The sequence below is a fragment of the Limanda limanda genome, chromosome 10, assembly GCF_963576545.1.
Source record: "Limanda limanda chromosome 10, fLimLim1.1, whole genome shotgun sequence".
In the NCBI taxonomy this organism is placed as follows: domain Eukaryota; kingdom Metazoa; phylum Chordata; class Actinopteri; order Pleuronectiformes; family Pleuronectidae; genus Limanda; species Limanda limanda.
Genome location: NC_083645.1, coordinates 19575153 through 19598637, shown reverse-complemented (window position 1 = coordinate 19598637; position 23485 = coordinate 19575153). Strand labels below are relative to the sequence as shown.

At 41.3% G+C, this 23485-nt stretch overlaps 1 protein-coding gene across 1 annotated transcript in view; it reads left to right on the top strand.

Moving 5' to 3' along the window:
• Window positions 1–23485, top strand: part of tnmd (tenomodulin) — a 45572-nt gene that overhangs the window by 9516 nt on the left and 12571 nt on the right. The window contains exon 3 of the mRNA XM_061080289.1: window positions 20508–20648. Within this exon, the coding sequence (XP_060936272.1) occupies window positions 20508–20648 (141 nt within the window). The remainder of the gene's footprint in view (window positions 1–20507; window positions 20649–23485) is intronic.

Here is a 23485-nt window from a genome sequence, read left to right as displayed (position 1 = left end):
GACCCTGTGCACCCGGCTCTGTATAAATAACCACAGAAAGGAAATTTGCTCCGTGCATTGTAGTTCAGCGTGACATGATAGTCGCCCGGGATCTTCTTTTAATTACCTGCAAACATATGTTGTTACAGAAGCCTGGGGAAAATACTTTGCCATCATTTTCTCTCGCTTGTGTGTGTGCGTCTCTGTGTGTGTGTGTGTGTGTGTGTGTGTGTGTGTGTGTGTGTGTGTGTGTGTGTGTGTGTGTGTGTGTGTGTGTGTGTGTGTGTGTGTGTGTGTGTGTGTGTGTGCGTGCGTGTGTGTGTGTGTGTGTGTGTGTGTGTGTGTGTGTGTGTTAGTGTGAGGGCATGGTAGTGCTTTTATGCATGTGATTATGTATGCATCAGTGTGCGTTGTGTGTTTCGGTGTGTAGATTAGGTGCCTCCGCATTCTCTTTTGGCTTAGGGCAAATTTCTGTTTACTATGGGATCATTATTGTTCTGGGCCACAAGTCTCACTGGGGGTTTCTGCCTCCTTGTAAATTAATCCTCTGTTATTACCAGTTTACATCAGCAACTCCGTGAAAGTGGAATCTGCTTGGCGAATCCAACGGAAAAGTGAGAATAATTTCTTCAAGGCAAATTATTTTCACTTTTCCGGTTGGATTCGCCAAGCAGGTTTATTTAAAAAAAGAAGAAGTCTGCAGTCCTCCGTGTGGGATGTCTGTCGTGCAAAGCAATTCAAAATCCAAATTTTCACATCGTTAGATTTTATGTATTTGGTGCTATTTGGAATTCACAAACCACTTTGAGCGAGATTATCTGCCGACTAGCAGCCAGGCACAGGATAATTGTGGACATGTAAACACTTTTTCTGGGGAACCTTGAGACGCTCACAGGTGCTGTTGTGGCTGTATGGCAAAACTGCCGGAGAAATACATGAATGTCAGACCTCAGGAAAGTGCTCCATTATTCAAGCCGAAATTGCATTGCTCACCTTGATGCCTTTCCGTCTCCGGTCCCAAGGTAGCTGCTGAGTTGTCGCTCCTGATGGCCTCTTAAAGGGCCCCACTGTCAGGACTGGCTTCTTTAATGAACACTGCTGCGCCTGCTGCTTTCCCACTGGTCACAGGTGTATGGCTTTTCAAGGCCGCGGGCCCTTTGTTTATTTATTGCTCGTAGACGGTGTGTACCCAACAGTTCCCTCAGTGTCCAGGTGTCAACATGCAATTAGGGAGGGAGAAACAAGATTTCGTCAAATGATCTGATCTTCCTGTCGCGCAGATGCTTTTTTTTTAAAAACAAGACGGAGCTCACTTTTCATCTTGCGCCGGGGAATTATTATTCTGGGGGAAACAATGGGGCTTATCTAAACGAGATAGGAGGTCTGCCCCTCAGTCTGTGCTCTTATCTGATTTTACACGTCAGGCTCATTCATTCACTCATTAGCCGCCCAGTGTCCGCCATTGTTCCTCCCTGGCTGTTAAAGTAGGCCGCCATGGGCTGCCTCCTAAAAGATGCATTATTCCTTCCACTCGGGGAGCAGTCATGATGAGGGAGGGGACGCAGACCGGGAACAACAAAAGAGAGCTGTTTGGAGAGGAGCGCCTGAGGTGGGAAGGCTTGGTGGCGGCTGTGGCACGCTGCCCTCTTCTGAGAGGGCGGCTGCTACAGAGAGCGTGACAGCACTGCAAAGCCCACCGGAAGTTATTTATTGTTCCATAAAGCATTTGAGTGTGTCTGTGATTTTCTTTTTAGAAGCTAGATTACATGGATGCAGCAAAGATCTGCACCTTAATTGCCAGCGCTTCATTGTGCCAATGCACCGGCAGCTCACGTTATATATATGTACAGTTCGGTGGGTAAACAGACACAAATGCTTAGCTTTTTCCCTTCTTTTTTTTGGTGTTTTTGCTTTGCAGGCGCCGTTTCTCTCTCCTCTCTGTCTCACCAGTGTGACTGCCAAGTAGACTCCTCTGCTCTGTTGTACAATTTAGAATGTGATTGAGCTTTCACATCCACTCTCACTCTCCCAGTAAGTCTGCGCCGCTTATAGGCTCGTAGCACATTCACAGACACAACGCTGGAGCAGGGAAGTGAACAGCAAACTGGAAATGCTCAGTTCATCTGTCTCAACACATTTGAGCCTGCACATCAGAAATGTTTGCCATGATGTTGCTATATTCTCTGATGAATGATGATGAATAAATCCCTATTCTAAAAATGCCTGTGTCAGTGTGTTCTGCTATATATCTGTCAGCAGCTGAAAGGTTGCATTGACTTTTTGTTAGTTTGCCCCATTAGTCACCTTGCTCAATATGTGAGGAGAGAGGCGGCATTTAAATCATCCCTGCAGGTCTCTGTCTGTTGCTCAGTCTAACACTTCATGTATAATAACCTCAGTTGATTTGCCTTCTTCAAATGTGAGAAAATGAGAACTTGTAGCAGGGCTAAAAGTCGGAATGTATTTAATTAATTGATATGAATCCATATCTACCAGACTTGTTTATGTTTTTTCTCAGTTTGTTGAAAAAAACAGCAAACATAACACATTTTATTTTTTTAAACGCATCTTTCATCTTGTGAATCATAAAGTGCCTCCACAGGAAACGAGCAGGGAAAGCCTTCGTTTTTAGAGCCGTAATGAACCTCATCAATGATGAGATACTTGCTGCAGATTTTATGAATCCATAAGTGACTGAATCAAAAACGACACGCTGACATGATGGATATTACAGCTTGCGGGTCGTCCCACTGTGATTTAATGCTGCTGTCATTTCACTCTCATATGTGACCGGCACACAAGGAAAAGGCAAGGACATGTCACTAAAGGAGGGGACACAAAAAAGGATAAACACGGCATTAACAAGGGGCTTTTACATCAAAAGCTGCAGTTCATAAAACACTGATATACGGATTTTTCATGCCTTATTCTGCCTGTTCTAGTAGAAGACGAGATGCAAACAAACCAGTGGCCCTCTCGTCAAATCGTTTCTCAATAGCACCACTAGTGGTCAGAAACCTACAAATAATACAACTATAATTAAATAGTGCCACTGTCAGGAGGTAAAATGTCAAATAAATCCAAAGTTCAAATGACCTTTTCCACAGAAAACAACCTCACCCTATTATGAGCTGCATATAAGTGCTGCATTGTTAGGAATGCTGGAAGTGAGTCATACCGTTGATACCTATTCAAAATGTCTATGGTAAAAAAAGGCCTATGATTATGACGCATTTGACAACGACAAAGAGGCAGGAAGTCTGATGTCAGTAATAATATCGAGGCTCGATATCAGTGGGAATTTAAAGATAGAAATCACAAGGAAAAAACGAGATTTTTATAGCGATTTTTGTAAAGTGGAGAAAAGAAAACTTTTGTCAGGCAAATAAACACAGATCAAACCTACAGAATAAATAATCATATATCTAATTTATCTATTAAGATCGTGGTCTGTATAGCTTCAGTGTTTTGTGTCTAAAAACTGTATACGGGTTGTGAAAAAGGGGGCGAAGAAAGAAACTGTGTTAAAATTACTTAACAACAATAGTGCTAATACATGTAAATAAGCATAGGCCTATTGGTCAACCATTTATACGATAGACTGTATGTAAAGGTGCCACCATCTTGCACCGGAGCCAGAATCTTCGCAGTAGTGATAATGTTGCAGAGCCGTGGTATCAAGGTTCTGCCAATACACGCTCTCGACCAATCGCAAGTCAGTGTCAGCTTTCAATCATGATGTTTCACCAACAAAATTTACCTTAAAGTGAACACAAATATAAGTGTGATTTGAACTGCTTAAAATTATAGAAACCATCTTTGAGGAAAATTTATCTAACATGATTTTGGAGTCTGATCCACATCCCATCCACTAACAAGGATGAGGTTAGGGCTTAAGATGTATACTGCAGCCAGCCACAATCAAAATGATTTGGCTACGCTTTTGCGGCTCCATCCTGTCGTCCATCTTTATATTCAATCTATGCTGATGGTCCAGTCGCCCAAAGAGACACTTGAAATGGAAAACATGTTACATTTCGAACGCTGGAAGCTCTGAAGTGTCTTTGGTTTTCTTTCTTTCATACTGGATGTGTCGTTATCCTGCACTCATCACCAAAAGTATGATGGATGCCAGCTGCTGCTTGTCTACTGTGTCTCATTTGCCCTGAAAATGTGCCTCACTCTGTCAAACGATGGTGATAGAGCTCGTCGAGATCTTCTCCCTGGATTCCACGGTGGCAGCAGGACTGACCCACCGACCTTCACGAGGCATCAAAGTCTGGAGAGTTGAAATGGATTTGGACTCTTTAAAATACGCAGTGTCCTCTGGGTCTTTGTCTCTCACCGAGGTAATGTGGGGCTCATTAGATGGCTGGCAGCAACCAATAACAGCTTAGGTGAAATGTGGCAGGGTTTAATTACCAACAATGCTGACATACGCCACATATTAATTTCAAAAGTCGCTCCTGCTGAGAGACAGATTTGTAGTCACCTCAACACATAAGCACATACTCGATGGTATATGTAATTGTAGCAAGGTTACAAATTAGGAAAGTCTATATATAGCACAATGATGCAGGGGGATTGTGCTAATTGGGATTTCAGGTGCTTTCAAACCTGCAACAACTACTTTCACCCCTGTTTGTTTGTTGGCAAGATTACACACAAAAATATGATTCTCAAACGATTCTCAGAGAATAATTCATTGATCTGATATTCATGAGTGTGTACAATTTGGTGCTAATCTAAATCTGGATCTAGTGAATTTAAATGTGGTTTCATAAAGGAACTGTTAGTTATGGATGATTTGTAACCTGCCTGTATATGTCTGAGGGACAGTTTTCAGGTTTGTCTATTTGAGGCTTCAGATCTCTATAGGTTATGCAAAAGTGTACTCAGTGATTCCCAGTGATAGACGAAGAAAAAAGTTACCTTTTGTTCCCATCATACAGTCAGTGATTCAGTCAGTGCAGGGTTTACATCTTCATAGGTATTCTAAGGATCTTTGAAACGTCTGCTTTCAAACCAGAATGTTCAAATGTTTGCACGGCTCGAAGCCAACACTTAAAACCACCATTTCCAAAGGCAGAGTTTTTCTATTCTGCTCCTCTTCATCGCTGATAGTTTCCCTCCAGACATCTGTGCCATCATGGACATGCATTTCGGAGGAGCAGCATATAACCTGCCGATAAACAGGGTTGTACGGGAGGGGTCTGGGTTTATCATGTTCATAGATTTGGAATATATAAATGAATAAGAAGGTGTAGATCATATTTCATCAAAGGGTGGATGCTACATTACATCCACTCCCTCCAAAAAATACAATCTCTCTGTAATTAATAAGTTACTAACACTTATCATTGCAGATAAATACTTAATTAGGCTCATATACAATTGTCTTTAAATGAATAAATAAATAAAGTACAGTGGCACACAAGGATTGCACCAGGATGGCCACTATTTTTGTGCATTATGTATAGGAGATATTGAAATAAATGTACACATAAATATGCATATTTATATAGTATATATAGACTGTTCTAAGTACTTAAGCAGGTACACAATATGAAAAAGAGCATACAAATGGATGTGTTGTATCTGTATAAATCAGATAATTTTACAGCAGTATACTAAATAGTAGTATAGTTTAAAAAGATGAGTAAATATATGAGTAGGTATTAATTCACAATCTTAAGAAATGTAAGAATATAAACATTTTATGTATATCCATATCGTATTGTATACTGTAGTGAAATGATTAAACAGAAGCAAATGTCTTGAGAGAAACCACATGAGAGAAATCCTGCTCCTTTTCCTCATTTACAGGATGAAAACATCAGGTGCCCCCTCTCTTAATTATCTGGTCTCGACCCAGTTGTAATAATACTGACGACCATCATTTGTTCATTCATTGGCTGCTCAATTTGCATGTCGTTCATCGATGTCCGACCACGATGGGACACGTAGGTTTGATAATGAACTGCGCCGGAAAGCCGAGTCAAATTATGACGTCCCTGTTATTTTTTAATGGCATGAGACAATGTTAAGCTGTTCAAATCGCAGACCTGCACCGCCGGGAGCAAAATGCACTGTGTTCCTCCAATGGGTCTTCAAAGTATTTTTCAGTGTTATTAAAAAGAAGGGCAGACTGGCGCTGACATGCAACCCACACAGGGGCCATGGCAACAGACCGAGAGCTTCTCATCAGTACCCATAGTCCCAGTGTGATAGCCCAGTGTCTCTGCATAGGACTGTCAACCCCTCTTTTATTGTGTCTTCAAGGCAGGAGCATGGAGTAAACAATGTTTGAACAATTATGAGGCTGTATGTCTCCCAGCAGCTTTGTAAGGAATTGTTCTAACAGTCCACCTTGTTACAGGCATGGCTATGTGTTCTATGTGTTCGAAAGGCACAGATGAAGTCGTGATGAGGGGGGGGGGGTGGAGGAGGGGGGGGTATTCGCCGCTGCTCCGTGAATATCAGCCGTGCTCTGATCATAAAAGAAGAGAGGTGGTCGCACTCCCGTTACAGCAATTCCAACTTTGATCACAGAGCCTGAGACACGTATGTCTGCCGAAGCTTCTGTTATTGGCATTTGTAGCAGAAACGGTGTCTTGGCATTTACGCAGCAGGCGTCAGGTACACTGGCTTTTACTGCTTTCCACGCACTATTTTATATGCATACGTTGGCACGGAGGTAAATGCAACACACGTACAACTGATTAATAGCAAGGCAACTATCTGTTGTCATTACATGGTGTGTTTCCCGTGAATCTCAATGTGTCACATCCCCAATTATGAGTGAATGTGAGCAAATGGAAAACCTTTTCTACCTTTCTGAAGCATAAAGAAATCCAGCCCTCACTTACTTAAAACAAAATGTTACTGAGACTTTTTTCCTTTTAGTGGCTTAAAAACTTTGCAGTTGTTGTTAATGTTGTTCATCTGGCCAAATTATTGCCTTGCATCTAAATGATCCAAATTGCAGCCTCACAGCTCTCACAAGCTGTTTCTTAAATGCCACTTAGCTGCTGGATCCCTGAGTGTGCTCTTGTTGATTTATTAGGAGGTGGAATGGCTGAAAAGCAGCAGAGCGACAAGGAGACGTATGCACGGTAGAGGTCACTTCCTTTGTGCCTTGTAGTTCAGACGCTGGCAGACACTGCTTGCAGTCTTTTGTCTGCCGGAGTCTGCTTCAGATTCTGAGATATGCATCTGAATGCGTCTGAATCTCCAGGGGATACCTTTGATGAATATTTCATAAACCACAACGGCCCCTTTATTACAGGAGACTGGTCGTATTCAAATAATGTGTTCACCTCAACAATAAGCAACAGGATTCATTCAGCGCTGCTGACAAGGAGCAGATTGTTCCTCCGCTCGGCACAGTGGTTACTTGGCAGCAGAAGGCATAAAGGGAAGATGCAGCACGGAACAATGACAGGCAGGGAAGAAAAACAACACAACACAGTCTCAGCCAAGGCCTCTGTGTTGTTTAACTTCATTTCATTTTTTTTACTACTTTTTACTGGTTGTTGCTGCTGCTGAGGCCATTTTGATCCCACATCGGCTTGTGGAATTTGGTGCAAACTCGTTTGCCGTGTCTCGAAAAAAGAGGTTTAACAGCATCTTTAAAGGCCGTGTGAAGTCCCTCTGTTCTCTCCTCCAGTTGGCAGGTGAAGATGAAAAAGTACCTCTTGGACATTTTGGAAGCTCGTTTTTTTCTCCATGTTATTGAGGTGAGGAAAAATAAGCCAGTATTTCCTCTTTCAGGTTTATCTAGGCTTTCGCTAAAATGTACAAAAACATATGTTGAAAGCAGATCAAACGCTGGTTAAATGTAAGTTAGCGACATTTCATTTTCTGCCAGGATAAGGTCTGTGTCACATTCCTTTGAAGAACTTTGTATCTTGACAAACCTCTGTGGCATATTTATAGAGCACGCAGTGTACGTGTGTGTGTGTGTGTGTGTGCGTGTATGTTTTGAGGATTTTGTAGCAAAAAGAAAGAAAATATGTACTTTTTAAGCAAAACATCCAGGGAAATATTGTATTCCCTGAGCTGTGGTACAAAGAAATTCAACTCTTTGTTGTCTTCACTTTGATATTTCCTGAGATCATAGAAATAAACAACACATCGACCAACAATATGTCCCGGGCCGTGAGTCTGTTTCACAATAGTGTGTTGACCAGCAGCACTGAGCAGCTCCCCCAGTTCCCCTCGCCCTCCTCCCTCCAGAACGCAGCTCTATTACGGGCACAGTAGCACGTACCAAGGTGATTTATTGCCAGAAAGAGCTCAAGTTGTTTAAAATGACTGGTGTGATTAGTCATATATGCTTCAGAGCTGGAAAACGGGGGTGCACGGTGCTCCCGTGAATTAACGGCAGCTGCAGTCTGTGGTCGACCACGGCAAGGTGGTCAAACGTGGTAAGCGGCAAAGTCGCCAGGGGACGAGGAGAGAAAGTGGGTCATTACCCCCCTTTCAGGTACGAGTAGGCCGAGAGTAGGGAGAGGCAGGCGACGTCCAAGATTCAGAGGCTCCGCGGTGAACTGATTCAGGCAATAAAAATAAAACAGGAGAAGTATGATAGTCTGCGAGTTCTGCCAAAATTCCACTTGAGTTACTGCCCAGATTTGCTCCATATATCCCACAAGCCCCCAAATATCGCCACACTCCATTATTCCAGACAAAAAGCTGCACCTGGACAAACCTTTGTATTTGGTAACTGGTTTTTGTTGTTTAAAAAGCATAACTTCCCCCATTCCGGCACTTTTTCTGGGGCTATACAAAGCTCACCAGAAAATGTATATATATATATATAAAGTTGAGCTTTGGCTGCCTTCAACAGAGTGCAACCAAGTAACTATTTTCAATGGAAATGTAGTGTGGGTGAAGAAGGGTAAAAAAAATTGTTTGACATTTTCGCTTATTCCAGATTTTCGACAGTTATATGAGAGGCCCTGTGTTTTTCGGGTTAACGGCACAATTCTGTCCGGACCTTCTCCGGAGTTTTCCTTTTACACATGAACATCCCAGCAGGAGATTCTCTGCTCAGGCGCATTCATAACAACCCAGAAGTCTCCGGGGTATTCAGGTTGGGGGTGGAGCAGCAGGTAGAAGCAGGATTTAAAGCATTCATTCCTCTTGGGAGGTTCTGGTGTTTCTGTTTACATGGACTTGACATCTTCGTCGTTGTCTTCTGCGTGTATCGCTTTTTAATCCTGAGATATTTGTTTTCTTTTTGTTTGTTCTGGTTCATATGTTCGTGAGTGTGTGCTCATCCGGACATTTTCTAGATTCCTAACTACGAGAATATCAGGGATTATCTGGAGTTCCGTGCATTTCTGAAAGCAGCTATGAACTGATAAAAGTGTTCTTACTTCAGGATTGCTGCTGTGATGAAATGTCAAAATCCACTTTTTGGTAAATGTACTTTCCTTTAACCTGTGGCACCATCACATTATTGTCTTTCTGTCAGCGGGGGATTTTTTTATTCCGTTCGTTTGTCTACAGGGGATTTTTGTGATTATTGAAGACCGGTGCTCAATGGTGAGAAAAGAAAGAAGCTTTTTGCTCTTTGCTCCCGTGAGACTTTGTACAAAATCTGACCTTAAACGCTGACGTTTTAAGGTCTTTACGTGTGTTTCTCTGGAAATGTCTGAGTGACATCACACTTCTCCAGTTATCTGCTAGAATAAGAAAAAATACACATCAAACAACAGCATTGGCTCAGGAGGGGCGTACATCGCCAGTGGCTTTTTGTTTTAACAGCGTTAATGTGGTTTGGGAAGATGGCTCCATTAGGATTTTGCTACTTGACATGTACGAGCTTAGTCTTTGAAAGGCTAATGACCTTAGCATTTTCTTTAACTGGCCTTTGGCATTGGCAGCTGCAAAACATTTTAACATCAAATTGATGCTGAAAGTAATTGCTTGGGTGAATTCCCAAAAGCACTCTAACCTCACGCCAACCTAATTTTATCTTTCCATTTAATGCAACATACACCACATACTCAGACTGTGAATTTTGTATGGTTTCCAAAAAACATTAAGATACGGCAAAGATGCATTCGTTAAAGCTCAAGTGTGCAGCAACACCATCAATTTCAGTGAGATCTAAAGAACTTAACTTTTATATCAGTAGATTTGAGTTCAAACATCCATCTTTGTGTGTATGTGTGTTGCTGGTATTCATAGAATTTCCTGGGGATAAAAAAAGAGGTGTAACTTTTGCGCTGTTACTTAATTGCTCGTATCCAGCTATTTACCTCCTCATATAACAGAACCACCAAAAGGCCTAGTGCTAATTACAATGCAGAAATGTCTCAGTGCCTCACAAATGTTTATATTTAGGGCAGGCATTTGCGTCCTCTCATTACACACTGACTGGGTACAGCTTCCAGACTAAAGTTGATACTAAATTCTTTGGCTTTATATTTGGAAGGAAAAAAAATCCTGGAATTTGCTTCCAAGAAAGTTCTGTGGTCGTTGATCTGAGTGTTCCGCATATTCTATGGACTAAATATATACAGTAAATTGGCAGAGTTTAACATTAAAGAAACCCTTGTTCTTATCTTAAGTAGGAAGTAAACAACTCAGAGCTGTTATGTATGTTTACACAAAATGTAAGTAGGAAAGAGAAACGGTTTTATCACCAGCAGTTCAAAGTTGAACATCTCCTTTACTATCACATAGACTGTAAATACAGATGGACGACATGACAGCCAAAGCATCTTGATCACTGGTTGCTGGCTGCAGTAGAGGTCATTAACAATGCGTCCTCCATGTTAACAGATGGGACGTGAGCCAAGCTGCAGAGTCAAAAAAGAAAACACAAAAAGATAGTTTCTGTCAATTTAGCTGTTAAAACGGAGTTAAACGTAATGATTGACAGAGACTGAAACAGTTGGTGGAGTATATATATATATCAACTGAAAACCACAGCTCCACAACACGATCTCTACTGCACAAACTCGGGCTCCAAATGACGTCAAATAAATTGTGTCAACTGACCCTTGATACCTTGAAACCGTCCCCCGATCAACCGAGTGTCATCTGCACAAGGTGTCATCCTAGATATTGCTGCTTCGACACAGAGGTGTTGTTTCATCCCTCTTCCCCTATGTACTGTAAACATGATCACATAAGAGATTTGTTGGCATATTGTGTAGAAGTTTTCTCTTTTGTTTCTGTTCACTCAGACTTGAAGTTTAGAGGAACATCCTGGTCCACATTGAAGGAACGCTTGCTCAAGAGAAAAAGCTGCAAATCCCCCGGCTCCTCACTAACATTGATGTAAATGACAAGACTCCGAGGTCTATTTCAACCGTTGACGTCTGCCGTCTGATAGCAGCTGCTACGCTAAGCATAAAAAGCAGAAGACTGGATAATCGCAGCCCCGGCTTGTGTCTCTCGCACTGGTGGTGTTAGCATCATTAAGCCAGATAAGAGCCCAAAAAACACAGTCAGACATGAACGAGATTTATTCTTCTTTAGCGGATGTAAACACAAAACGCTGGGCCACGACAAAGGAGCTGTATTCAGAGCATAACAGGATGTTCAGGGCTGATGAACATTAACGTTAATAAACAGAAGGGACACAGCTACACACATACACACACACACACAAATACACACACCAGAGATCGTCTCATAGCAGAGCTGCACAGTGACTCTCTCAAAGGACCATAAATGTGCTTCTAGTTACTGTCAAACCCACAACAGACTCTGTCTGGCAGAAAGAACGGAAAATCCAACAGTATCTTCTCATGGCTGGTTAGCGCTTTGTTCAACGCTACACCGAGCAACAGCCCCACCCCCCCTGTGTCCACCTGACCCTCCAGGTCACACACATCGTAGTCATGAGGCCAAAGCTCCAACAGTCACTGCTCCATCACTCCTCTCTTGTCTTTTTTTAAACATCCTGGGAGAGGGTAGATTGTGCAGCTGAATTTTGATATTGTCAGGCCATCCATCATATATACATAATGTGTGTTGTCAGTTCATCGCTAACCAAGTTAGTCATCGCTGTCTGAGGCTACTATTTTGATAATACAACTTTCTCGGTAACTGGTAGTTCAATGTTTGGCTGTTTAGTGTTTTTCAGTTTCTTATTATTAGTAGACTTTGCAAGCTCAAGAAAATTAGAGTAGAGATGTGAAAAGCTTTGGATTCACCACATAAAAATATCTGTGCAATGTTGTGTTGTTTTTTCTAGTCCACGCATTTAAATGTCCTCACTGTTGAAGAAACTGAAACAAAGGATAATGCAGTCTGGTCCTAAAATGACTCATTTACAGCCACATGCTGTATTTCCCACATTTGCAACATGTTGCACCTTCTGTGTTCTGCTTCCTGTCAGGTCGTCTTCACTGAGATTAATGTCATGCGCTGCCAGTGAGCTCAATTTACCCTGTACCGACTAAGTTGATGATGCATTAGTGACTGACCGGTATTTCCTAAATTGAATTTTCCAAGCTGGGGCCTGTCCAGAAACAACTGTCTGCATTCAGCTGGCATCACAGAACAGCAAACCTGCATGTGTCTGGCAACCGGAGACCATTCTTACTTCATTTATCCAAATTCTCCAGGCCTTGGGAGTTGACAGGCTCGGTAATCAGTGTCCACAAGCATAATCCCCACGGCCTCAAGACACCACACAATCAGATCCCCCTCTCCCTCTCCCTCTCCCTCTCCCCTCTCCCTCCCTTTCTCTCACGTCTTATAAATAATATCACCTTGCAAGTGAAAATACCTGTACAAATATGCAAACTGTACAGTGTCTGCGTGAATGACAACATGTGTCTGCATGTATGAAAACCATCTGCACCACTGGGTAGAGAATCTATACCTGCTATAATTATTTCCCTTGTGGATCCTAGTTTTCAAGCACTATCTCCATAGGAACCTGCACCTGCTCGTCTCTGAGCTTAACGCGGCTGCCAGGTTTGTTTTCATTACCTGAAATGTTTCTTGTGAAACTCACAGAGTGCGTGTGTGTGTCTTTAATTGTCATTATTCAAGGGAAAGATTAATTAATCCGGCAGGAACAGTGTTTGTTGCCATTTGTGAAAGGTTACACCTCTGCAGTGGCAATTTCCTAACTGTCTAACAGAGATGTTCCATTTAAAATGAGAAACTCTAATGACAAAAAAATCCTGACATCGCCAACCACGAGTGCAACCAGAGTACTTGGGAGACATTAGTTGTTCTCGTTTGACTGCCCATGTGAAGAGACTTGAGCTCTGAAAATAAGTCTGCTGCAGGACAAGGAGCCAACACGAGAGACGAGGGACACGGAGAGAAATAGAGCTTCCTCTGCATCACTGGCAACAAAGCTGAGTTGATCGTGGCCAGCTGTTCCGAGCGGAAACTCTGAAAGTGTTTGCCTTTTATACCTGGGAGACAAACATTATTACAAAGGCATTTTTGGTTCTCTAACTCACTTAGGAGACACTTGACACTTGTGCTAGATTTTACCCAAGAAAAATAAAATTCCAAATACTATTAATACTAATAATAATAATAGTAATAATCACCATACCTCACAGATGTAATTCCTGGACCATAAACCACATATAAAAACTCTTTAGACAAAAACAACAAAACCTTACAGTCTGATACCTTCGATGAAAAGTGCCTCGAGATAATATATATATTATGATTTGGCGCTGTACAAAAAATGTTTATTGAATTAATATCTTTACTAGTTTGCCATTAAACAAACAATTATCTGACTTCTGCCTCTAAGCCATTTCCATCAGGAGATGTCAAAAGAAAACGTGAGGAGCGAGTTACTTAGATATTCTCACACACAGCCTCTCCAGAGAAACTTCAGGAAAATGTCAGGAATTCGGCACATGTGGGAAAATAGCTCTAGACACATCAAACTCTGAGTGACTCCCAGACTCTCTGCAGCTTCCCTGTCAGTCCAACTCAGGAATCTCTTGAAATGAAGACATTTTAGCTTCTGACCATCAATTATATCTAAATGTGTTATTCAGCGTCTATTTACAGAAGCTCTCGAGCTGGTGCAAACCGCAAAATATGATTGAAATGTGAGCCCACTACCGAGATTTTAAACAAAGTAGTAAACAAAGCCCTATAATTTAAATTAAAGCCAGTGGAAACACACACAAAAAACTAAATTAAATTTAAAAAGGCAACCTGGATGACTGGAACATTTTCACTTGCTTTAGAAGAAAAAGTTCAGTTGTGAAGAATAAACAATAACAAAGCTTTGGTTTTATTTAAATGTGTCAGAAAGTCGTTTCAGTGAATCAGTGTGAACGATATCATGGGGAAGCAGATAAGTGAAACTCCGCCATCGTTCATGTTATTATTCAGACCTGTGATTTACGTCTTCATAGAAGAAGGCCTTAAATAAAGTGTGGATACTTGAAGGTGTTCACATTTTGTTTGAGTATTCTAAGGCACAATATATGTATATATATAAATATATATATACAGCAATGATATTAAACTCGTGCAGCTCTCACCATTATACCTGTGACTGTCAGTTGCTCAATTACACATACATATATATATATATATACTCTGTGTTTTAAAACCAGCAAAGACCTTAAAGTAATAAAACTAAAAGGACTCGGTGTTCATAGTGTGACTGTCGAGGCTGCTGGGCTCCTCCATTCATCACAGGGCTGAATATGGCTCCCTGGAGGCCTGATGCACTGCAGCGCTCACGCCACCTTTCCCCTTCACGCCGCCCATCCTTCCTGCCCCAGTCACCAGAGCTGGGGACTAACACTTCGCCCTAATGGACTCTAAGAAACATATACCAGTGACTGCATTTAGTTAGGGCTACAATTTATAGAGCCCAGTGGGTAATCAGTATGGTTACTTTGTTTAAATCAATAGATAATATATAAAGGGATTATTTTTGCCATGTTAACATTTTTAAAAGTAGACTAGTTGTGGTTTAGTTGATTGTTTAGTTTCCTTGCTGGTCAAATTTCAAATTTGTGAATTACCCACTGAGCGAAGTTGCCAGACAAACAAATCAGAGTTAAGTCAAGCAAACTTTTATTTATTCATATATACAAGGCAAGTTAATTCTCTTCAATAATACATATTTCCTTGATTGTGAGTGAAATTTAAGACAACTGATAAATACAACCTTTTGATGGCTGCGTCACTCTGTGCACCACTGGAGATCTGCATTCATGCCAAGATGTGTCAGATTATTAAAAGACAAAAGCGTAAAAACAACGTTTACAAATAATTTAACTCTGCTCATTTTTCACTGGTTTTAACTCTGACATAATAATGTAGAAAATAAAAAGACGAAGAATGTCCTCACACCGGTCGATATTACACTATTTTTCTTATCCACACACCAGTTGATGCTCTGCAAACCTTTTTTATTTCACCCCCCAGGTAGGTAACCTATCAGGCACCTGAAGAAGGGCCTGTGCCAGAAACGTTATCTACCTGGGAGGTCAAATAAATAATGTTCGTGGAGCATCAACTGGTGTCTACTGGTTTATTTCACTTCAGGCCAGCACCTAGTGGTTATCAAATTTGGATGTGCTTGCCTATCTATACTTTCTCAAAGAAAAAGGTAGGGTCCTCTTCCTCTTTGCCCGACTATAGTCTAGGACCAGTACTGTGTGAGAGACAGATTTATTCAGAGTTACACGCAGTAATAATGTCGAATTCATTTAAAAAATACCTTACAAATTAAATATAGAGGCGTGTGTGTTGGAATCTGTGGAGAAATACACTTGAAAAGTAACCTGCCTGCCTCCCTGTGAGTGACAGGCATCTAGTTCCGCCCGACTGGATCCTCCATCTTTTAACCCTCAAGGACAACTAAGAGGACATATTGTCATCAACTCATCTACTCATCTCCCTCATTCCCACGGCCGCCTCCTCCATCGATGCACACATGCACACACGCTGTCCGTCTCTCCGCACACACTCAGAGTACGAGCAGCATGAGCAGCAACCCACTCACCTGTAACGCCGTCTACATGACCTTTGTTTAATGTCCTCGGGTGCCACACCAGAACCTATTCACACAAACAACCCCGCGGATCCGGTTGAGCCTTCCGCCTCTCAGTCACATTGCGAGTCCATGTTTGAAGTCATCTAGGTGGAGGTTGTTAAGAACCACTTCAGACAGGAACCTTGAGCAGAGGAAATAAACAAGGCATTGTCTGTGAAGGCCCCGGCACAGATCACCTCACACTCCTGAGCTCGAATGTTTTTCCCGAGCTGTGGAGATCTGACTTCTTTATTTCATGCCGTACAATCGTCTGAGGCATCTCATGCTGTGAGAGAAAAAGACCAGCTGTTCCAGAGGGATGTGGGACTTTGTGTGAGGCAGTTTTTTCAAATAAATAACAAGTTTGTATTCGTAGGAATGTTGCTTTGACAATCAATGTCCATTTCACGGTGCTGTTGTTTGCAATGTAACCTTTAAGTGATCGAATGCGCTGTTAAAAATAACAAAGACATACGCAGTCATCACTCTACTGTTGTTGCTGGTTTGCTTTCTCATAAACTAACTGCTCTCACTCCTGCAAGTTGTTTTTATGCACTTCGACGTGTTCTTACAAGCTGTAAAGCCGGCGAGACAACAGGGAGCTGTGATAAACTTCAGATTGGAGACTGTTAGCTTTAGCTGCAGTCAGGAAACTCTTTTGAATTTAAAGAAAAATATCAATTCCCAGATATCAGGAAATGTGATTTCAGAGAGCTGGGCAGTGGTTCAAAGAGTTTCCACTTGTATTAACAGAGACCGACTCCTCTGATACACTGGTATTCAGAAGACAGGCAGAGAGTAGATGTTACAAAGGATAGTTATTTTTTAATAAAGTTATATAAAAACAAAGAAACTCCTGTTATATGTATAGTTTAAAGTGCTGTCTAGACTCTGATAAAGTATTCAGTAGTTTCATATAAGCTGTTTAGAAAAAGAAAATGATTGTAACGACGATGCAGAGAATTATCACCTGACTGCAGTTCCCCTCTGTGAAGTCTGTTGAGGTGTTACAAGCCACAACTTCACAGTTTTAGTTCATTTTCACTGATCTCATAGTGCGATGCTCCATTACACCCTCTGTGCACTTCCTCTTCAGTGGCCAATGGCAGCCAGTGTAATGAACCTCAACCTCGAAGTGTGAAGCTTACTGATGGTATCTATGTTCTGCCGTCAGTAGGTACATCAGAAAAAATAAAACTTCCTGTTCTGCAAAAAAAGGGTTTAAAAATAAAAGACCCAAAACAGGCATTATCAAAATAATGGCTGGCAGGAAATAATAAATTAGCTTATAGAGACCTATACTGCTGCCAGATTACGATAATTGTTTGTAAGTCATTAAAAATCATTCTGTTACACTTAGTAGTATCAGTTGTTATCTGGATAGTAAAGTATGTATCACGTCTGTGTTTACGCAACCCTTCTTACGTGACTTAGACTGACAAGTCTTTCCTTTTTATGTTTCAAAATAAGAGCCCTGTACCTTGAAAAGAACTGCTCCTGCACACTTAATCGACACAGCTTTGAAACACCGGTATTAAGCCTCACATCCCGACTCTGGTCACAGTTTCAAATGTATTAAAAGTCTTAGTATAGTCTTTCTGAGTTCTTGTAAGTAAGTGTAACTTAAATTGGAGCTGTTCTGATGTGCTGGTCTTTTTATACCATATGGGAAACCAATTAACTTTCACAGCTCTAACTTTTTCGCAGCCAATTGACGGGTTCAGTAAATTAATACATTAAAAATAGTACGAATTGAGTAAATCATGAAAAACAAGTTCTCTTCAATTTCCAGGTGAATACTTTTAGGATGAGAATCAGCACAAGTCAAGAAATTGTAACAATCACTTACAATAAAATGGGGCTAAATATTGTGCTGTGTTCTAAAATCCACCCCAATGCAGTGAATCAAGACGCACCAATGTACTCAAGCATCTAGAATGAAAAGAGGCCGTACCGGGGCCATTCATTTCTATTTTCAGAATGCCAATTATGGTGCACAGCAGCGGCTTTGGATATTGAACCAGTTGAAGTCAAACTGTTGTAATACATTATTATCTATTTCAACCCGGTGCAGTGGGGAGATTCTCACGGCTGGATTTTCATCAAAAGTGATAGCCTGCTGAAAATGTAATTCACTGTTTTAGTATAAATCAATAAGCCTCCAGAGCCTATACCCTCATTGCACCTTTATGTTAATATTAAAGATATGCTCAAATAGAACTTTAATTCACCACACAGGCTCTCAGACTGTTTAATAGCCCCAATTTTATCCATAACTGCTCAATTGACACTTAAATTTCAAACCCATCTTAATTTGCCTTCTCCTGACGATTCCAAGTTCTACTTCTCTTTGGAGCAAGGCTCCTGTCGCCCATGTTAATGGGGATTTATAGGCTGGTGCCATTTGAACTGTGATCTTCTATTAAACGTTATATCCAATTTCATCATTATTACTCTGTTCTTCCAACTCATGGCTACATGTGATGCAGTGTACTAAATGTTCTGCATCTTCATGTAAGAAAGAAGATAGGAAACGTGCTAAAATCTGAACGTGTAGACGAGTTGGAAGTGAAAGCTAATTTTGTGTTGGAGCATTAGAGGACATGCAGATGCTTCTGATGAGGGGAATAAATCCTGATGGACTCCCATCCGCGTGTTTTCATTAATCATGCGTCTCATTGGCGAGGCTCTGATTTGGCAGAGAGACAGATGAAGATGAACTCAGCAATATATTTCTCATCATAACACAACCCTCGCATAAATATTAATAGCATATTTTCAGCTGTGGGCAAGAATCGTTTTTCAGACAGGGAATTTTAAGAGCTATCCATGCATGTCCGAGAACAGCGCACCAGCAAGCGGCTGTGATAAACAACACTGCTTTAAGGCGCCGGTGAAGAAAAGGCTTCAGCAGTGCTGCCGACTCAAAAGGTCTTTATTTGATATACTTCATCAGATCAACTTCCATCTGTATATTGTCTTACTTAACCTTGTCAACACACGTTAATTGCATTAGTGATTGTTATTACTGAACGCAGCACTTTAAGCAGATGATACATATTAGCAGGCAATGAGAAACTGAAAGCAAATATCCAGCTGTAGATAATTAGAAGCTTCTGTAGCAAGTAGCAAACCAGCATGAAAGCTATTGGTTTCTGAAGTGCTGTTTGAGCCAATTAGCTATCCTTTGATGATGCATTAGACTCCTTGGGCAGCAGCCAATAGCTGATATCCTGGTCAAGACTTCTTCTATTTGCTATATGCTGTTCACAGTCCGACGAGTATATACAAGTTGTATATTTCTCCGCAATGGCTTCAATTTTTGGACTCTTAGTCTACTTCCATTTTCTATTCAGTCTATGTTGCATAGTCAATGAATGATATTAATGATGCATCAAATGACTGTGTAGGGGTCACTTTGATAATTATCACCTCTCCCCTCAGCTTATCTATGGGATTTTAACATCTTTCCATTAATTCTTTTGGGTTTTTTAATGTCTTCAAACTTTTCTTACTGTTTTGATCCGCCCTCATCAACCGCATTCAAAGATGCAGCACGGAGCTATTTTCAGCTTTTTATAATAAAAATCCACTGAGCGCCACCTGCCCAGCAATAAACAGCAGACAGACAAAGGTAGCCACTAGTTGGTGAACATAGTGGAGCAATAAAAGAGCCAGATATTCCCTTCAGGCAGAGCTGGAAGGACAGTGAATATTGGACTTACATGCGTTCTGTTGCCCACAAGCATGACTCCAAATACTAATGTAGCTGCGTGTCTGATGGGAGTATTAATAAGCAACTGTTCTCCATAAACAAACTCAGCTGCCTGCAAGTGTTCAAAATAAAATAATTAATGCAGGTTTAACATATTACACATTTCTGCACATCAACAATTTTAAATTCCAAAGTACAACTTTTCCCATCTTGTGTTAGTCTGTTGATCACACTGAGCTTCCATTTTGTTTCTACTCATTATTCACTCTGACACGTCATCAGCTGTTTTCTGTTTATTTCCGTCGTCATTTTGAGTCAATCTGTGGTTCTGGGTGCCAAGAGCAATTAACCATGTCAGGAGAATAACACACACTTTTGATTTAAGGGTTGTTATTTCTGTAAGTTGACTTATAGCAACCTGTGGATCTGTGTCATTCCCGCTGTCATTTGTTACACTTTGGCATTTTTGTGGCATTTTCTGTCGCTGTTTGTCATTGAAGTAGCAAATTTTGTTTTGGCTCTGTCACAAGAGGATGATGTCTGGAGCCTTAATCCTGCATAAACAAAGAACTGTGTCCTTCTTTTCTCCCATGGAAACAGCTGCCAATGAGAACAACGCCAGACCTGTTTGACTAGTTGGAACAAACTGAAATATGGATAGAGAATCAGGAGGCTAATCTAATGATCAGTGCAGAGCTCTGAGACGTTGACCTTTGAGTGACCTTAAAAATAAGAAAATTAACCCACAATACTTTTATCAGATGCACCAGTCACAGTGTGGTGTTGTGCTTTGTGTCGTTGCAGGTGTATGACCATCAGTACAAAGCCGTGCTGGATGGCATCGAGACAGATAGCGTGTTGGAGATCGACCCAGGTCAGCGAGTCGAGATCTTCAGAATGGGAAACGGGAGCGAAGAAGTCATTGAGGTGCACGACTTCAAAAATGTAAGTGACATGAAGCGAGGCAATTTAGGTAATTCCTCTTTTTTCCTCTCTCAGGAAGGATAATGTTCACATATTTGACCCTTTGACCTGCCTGATGGAAATAGCACGCTGTCACGGACATTAGTGTCACGTCTGTCATGTAATGTTGCCTTTATTAGAGTTAGGGGTTCGTCAGTAGATAGAGAGATGATGTGGCATTAAATGACATAAACCATTACATTTAGGTGAGAACACACAAAATGAAAATTGGGGTAAATTCATAGCGTGTCATCAACACCACCAGTCATTCGCTGTGACATTTTCCTGCTGAAGTCTCACATGGGCTCACTCTGACATTTTACAGACATGTTATTAGGGGGCTAACAGGAAAAGTTGTGGAAAACGTCCGGAGCAATTAACCCTGATATTTTCGTTCTCGCATGCAGCCCTTCTGAAAAATATCAGGAAAATATCTGGACTCTAGTGCAATGTCTGAAAGCGAATTAATTGACGCTAAAGCAGCAACTGATGGTTTTGTGTGTTTGTCAGTGCACACACAGACCCTCGGAGTGAGAGAGAGGGAGGGATCTGTAAAACACTAATTCTATACAGTAGCGTCTTTGCAGAGCAGAGACAAAGCCCATTAAGAAGCACATCTCTGTTTGTTTCTTTTTTTTTTTCAGCAGTAATTTTGTCAGCAGCAGAACTCATTAACTTATCTTTCATTCCTAAATCCTGTTTGAGTGAGCAGGAGGTTGCACACGCTGCACCTCAGAGACGGGTGAGTTCTGCTTGACTGGGTAATGAATGCTTTTACTCTCACACCATTATTTACTGTATAATGTGTGGTTGCGAGGCGGAATGTTACAGGATACACCTCGTCCCAAAAAACAAAAGAAAATGCACCGAGTTAATTGTTTTTGTGACAATGGATCTTGTGAATCTAAAATGGCTGCATGATGGAAACCAGGCACAGCACTGGGAAAAACCTGAACCGCTGCAATCACCATCTATTTCTTTCTCTCCTCTTCAAGATGCCCAGTGTGTGTCTGTGTGGGACATGTGGGACACACGCATGTTTGTGCAGCTTCTTAGTGAGGACACTCATTGGCGTAATGCATTCCCTAGCCATGCAAACTAAATGCATAACCCTTAACTTAATTCTAACCCTAACCCTAAAACCAAGTCTAAGCCCCCACCTGTCCATTAAAGGGGGTTCACAGAATGTGGACGTCCTCACTTTCCCAAAATGTCCTCACTCTGTGGGTTGTAGGCTTAAACTTGTCCTCACAAAGATAGCTGTACAAGAGCACACACACTCACACACACACACACACACAGAGATGCGCCTGTTGCTCGCTCCTCTTCCGGTAAGAAAAGCGAATCCCCCGAGGAGACTCGTTTGATTCAGAGCTCCACCATGGATGAGTAAGAAACAATTCTGTGAACAGCGTAAATCAAACCATATTGTGATTTTAAAAAACAGGAAGGAAACCCACGCAAAACCTACAATGAGGTTATACTAAGTGGTGGCTTGTGCACTGATGTTAGAATTGATTTGTTTTTTTTTTCAATGGAACGCTATGTTTTTTACAGAATCCAAAATCCAGGTCTAAAACAATCTCCTTCAAGCCTGAGGGCTGTGTGAAGAATGGAAAATGAGGGGATTATGCCACAAGGACTGTGGACCACGGGAGAATCCAGCTCACTATTGTTTCAGAACAGTACTGGACTCATTCACACAGGAGGGAAAAGAAAATGAAGAAAGAGAAACTTCCTGGGAGACAACCACAAAAGTCAATTTTACATTAAAACAAAGGAACAAAGAAACATTGGTCCTAAACTCGCTTTATATATTTAACTTGATAAAATGATAAACTGTTCCAAGCTGTTCAATGATAAAATCTAATTACAGTTATTGTTGATACAGCAAAAAACGAAGTTAACTAAGACCTATCGGATACGGTTTCACTCCTGATTAAATCTTTTGCTAAATGTCTCTTTCATACTGTCTCTACAAACCTTGCACTGTGAGTGTGTGAGTCCTCCGTCACCTTTAGGGTGGTGGTCCAAACCTCACATCTCAAAACACTGCACACGGTGAACTGAGAGAACTGTGAGATCACAAGAGGCGTCCATGTGAGTCAAGACCTTCAACTGTAAATAAAGAAGGGCGACGCACCTCCACCTTTTGTCACATCAGGAAATGAAGCCAAATATATTCAGGATCTTGCACGTTTGCAGCCAGAGTCTTTGAAGCAGAGATCGGAGGTGGAGAGGTGCCGTCCATCTTAATATTTACAGTCTTTTGATTGTTATATAGAGTGTAAGTCTACTTTATATATGCATCATATACAAATTTCCCTAAAATACAGATAATGATGTTAAAAGGGACCAAACTAATACACACTCTCATGAGTTGATCTCTTTATTCCCAGGGGCTTGAATGACGCATGCACTTTGTTATTCTTTATTGTCTTTAATAGATGAAGATGAGCATCTCGCACATGGATACACAAGTGGATATTTCAACACAGCCCTGTTAAAATGACATTGCTTTTCAATTTCTCATCCCTGTGTTAATGCGTCTTTCTTAATTTTCTGGTTGACCAACCCCAGTAATCATTGTATCTCATCACAACACTGCCCTCTCCTCCTCTGCTACAAGTCACCGATACAGTAGAGCCAAATTAAACAGAGACTCATCACAATCAAGCCCAGCATCAACATTATGCTTTTGTGCTGGAGACTATTATTGCCCCATCCCCTTTCTGCACAGATGAAATTACATGCAGTAAATTATGGCGGCCATCACTTTATATCATGTCTCGTGTGGCTGGTATCTGGTTTTCAGAGTG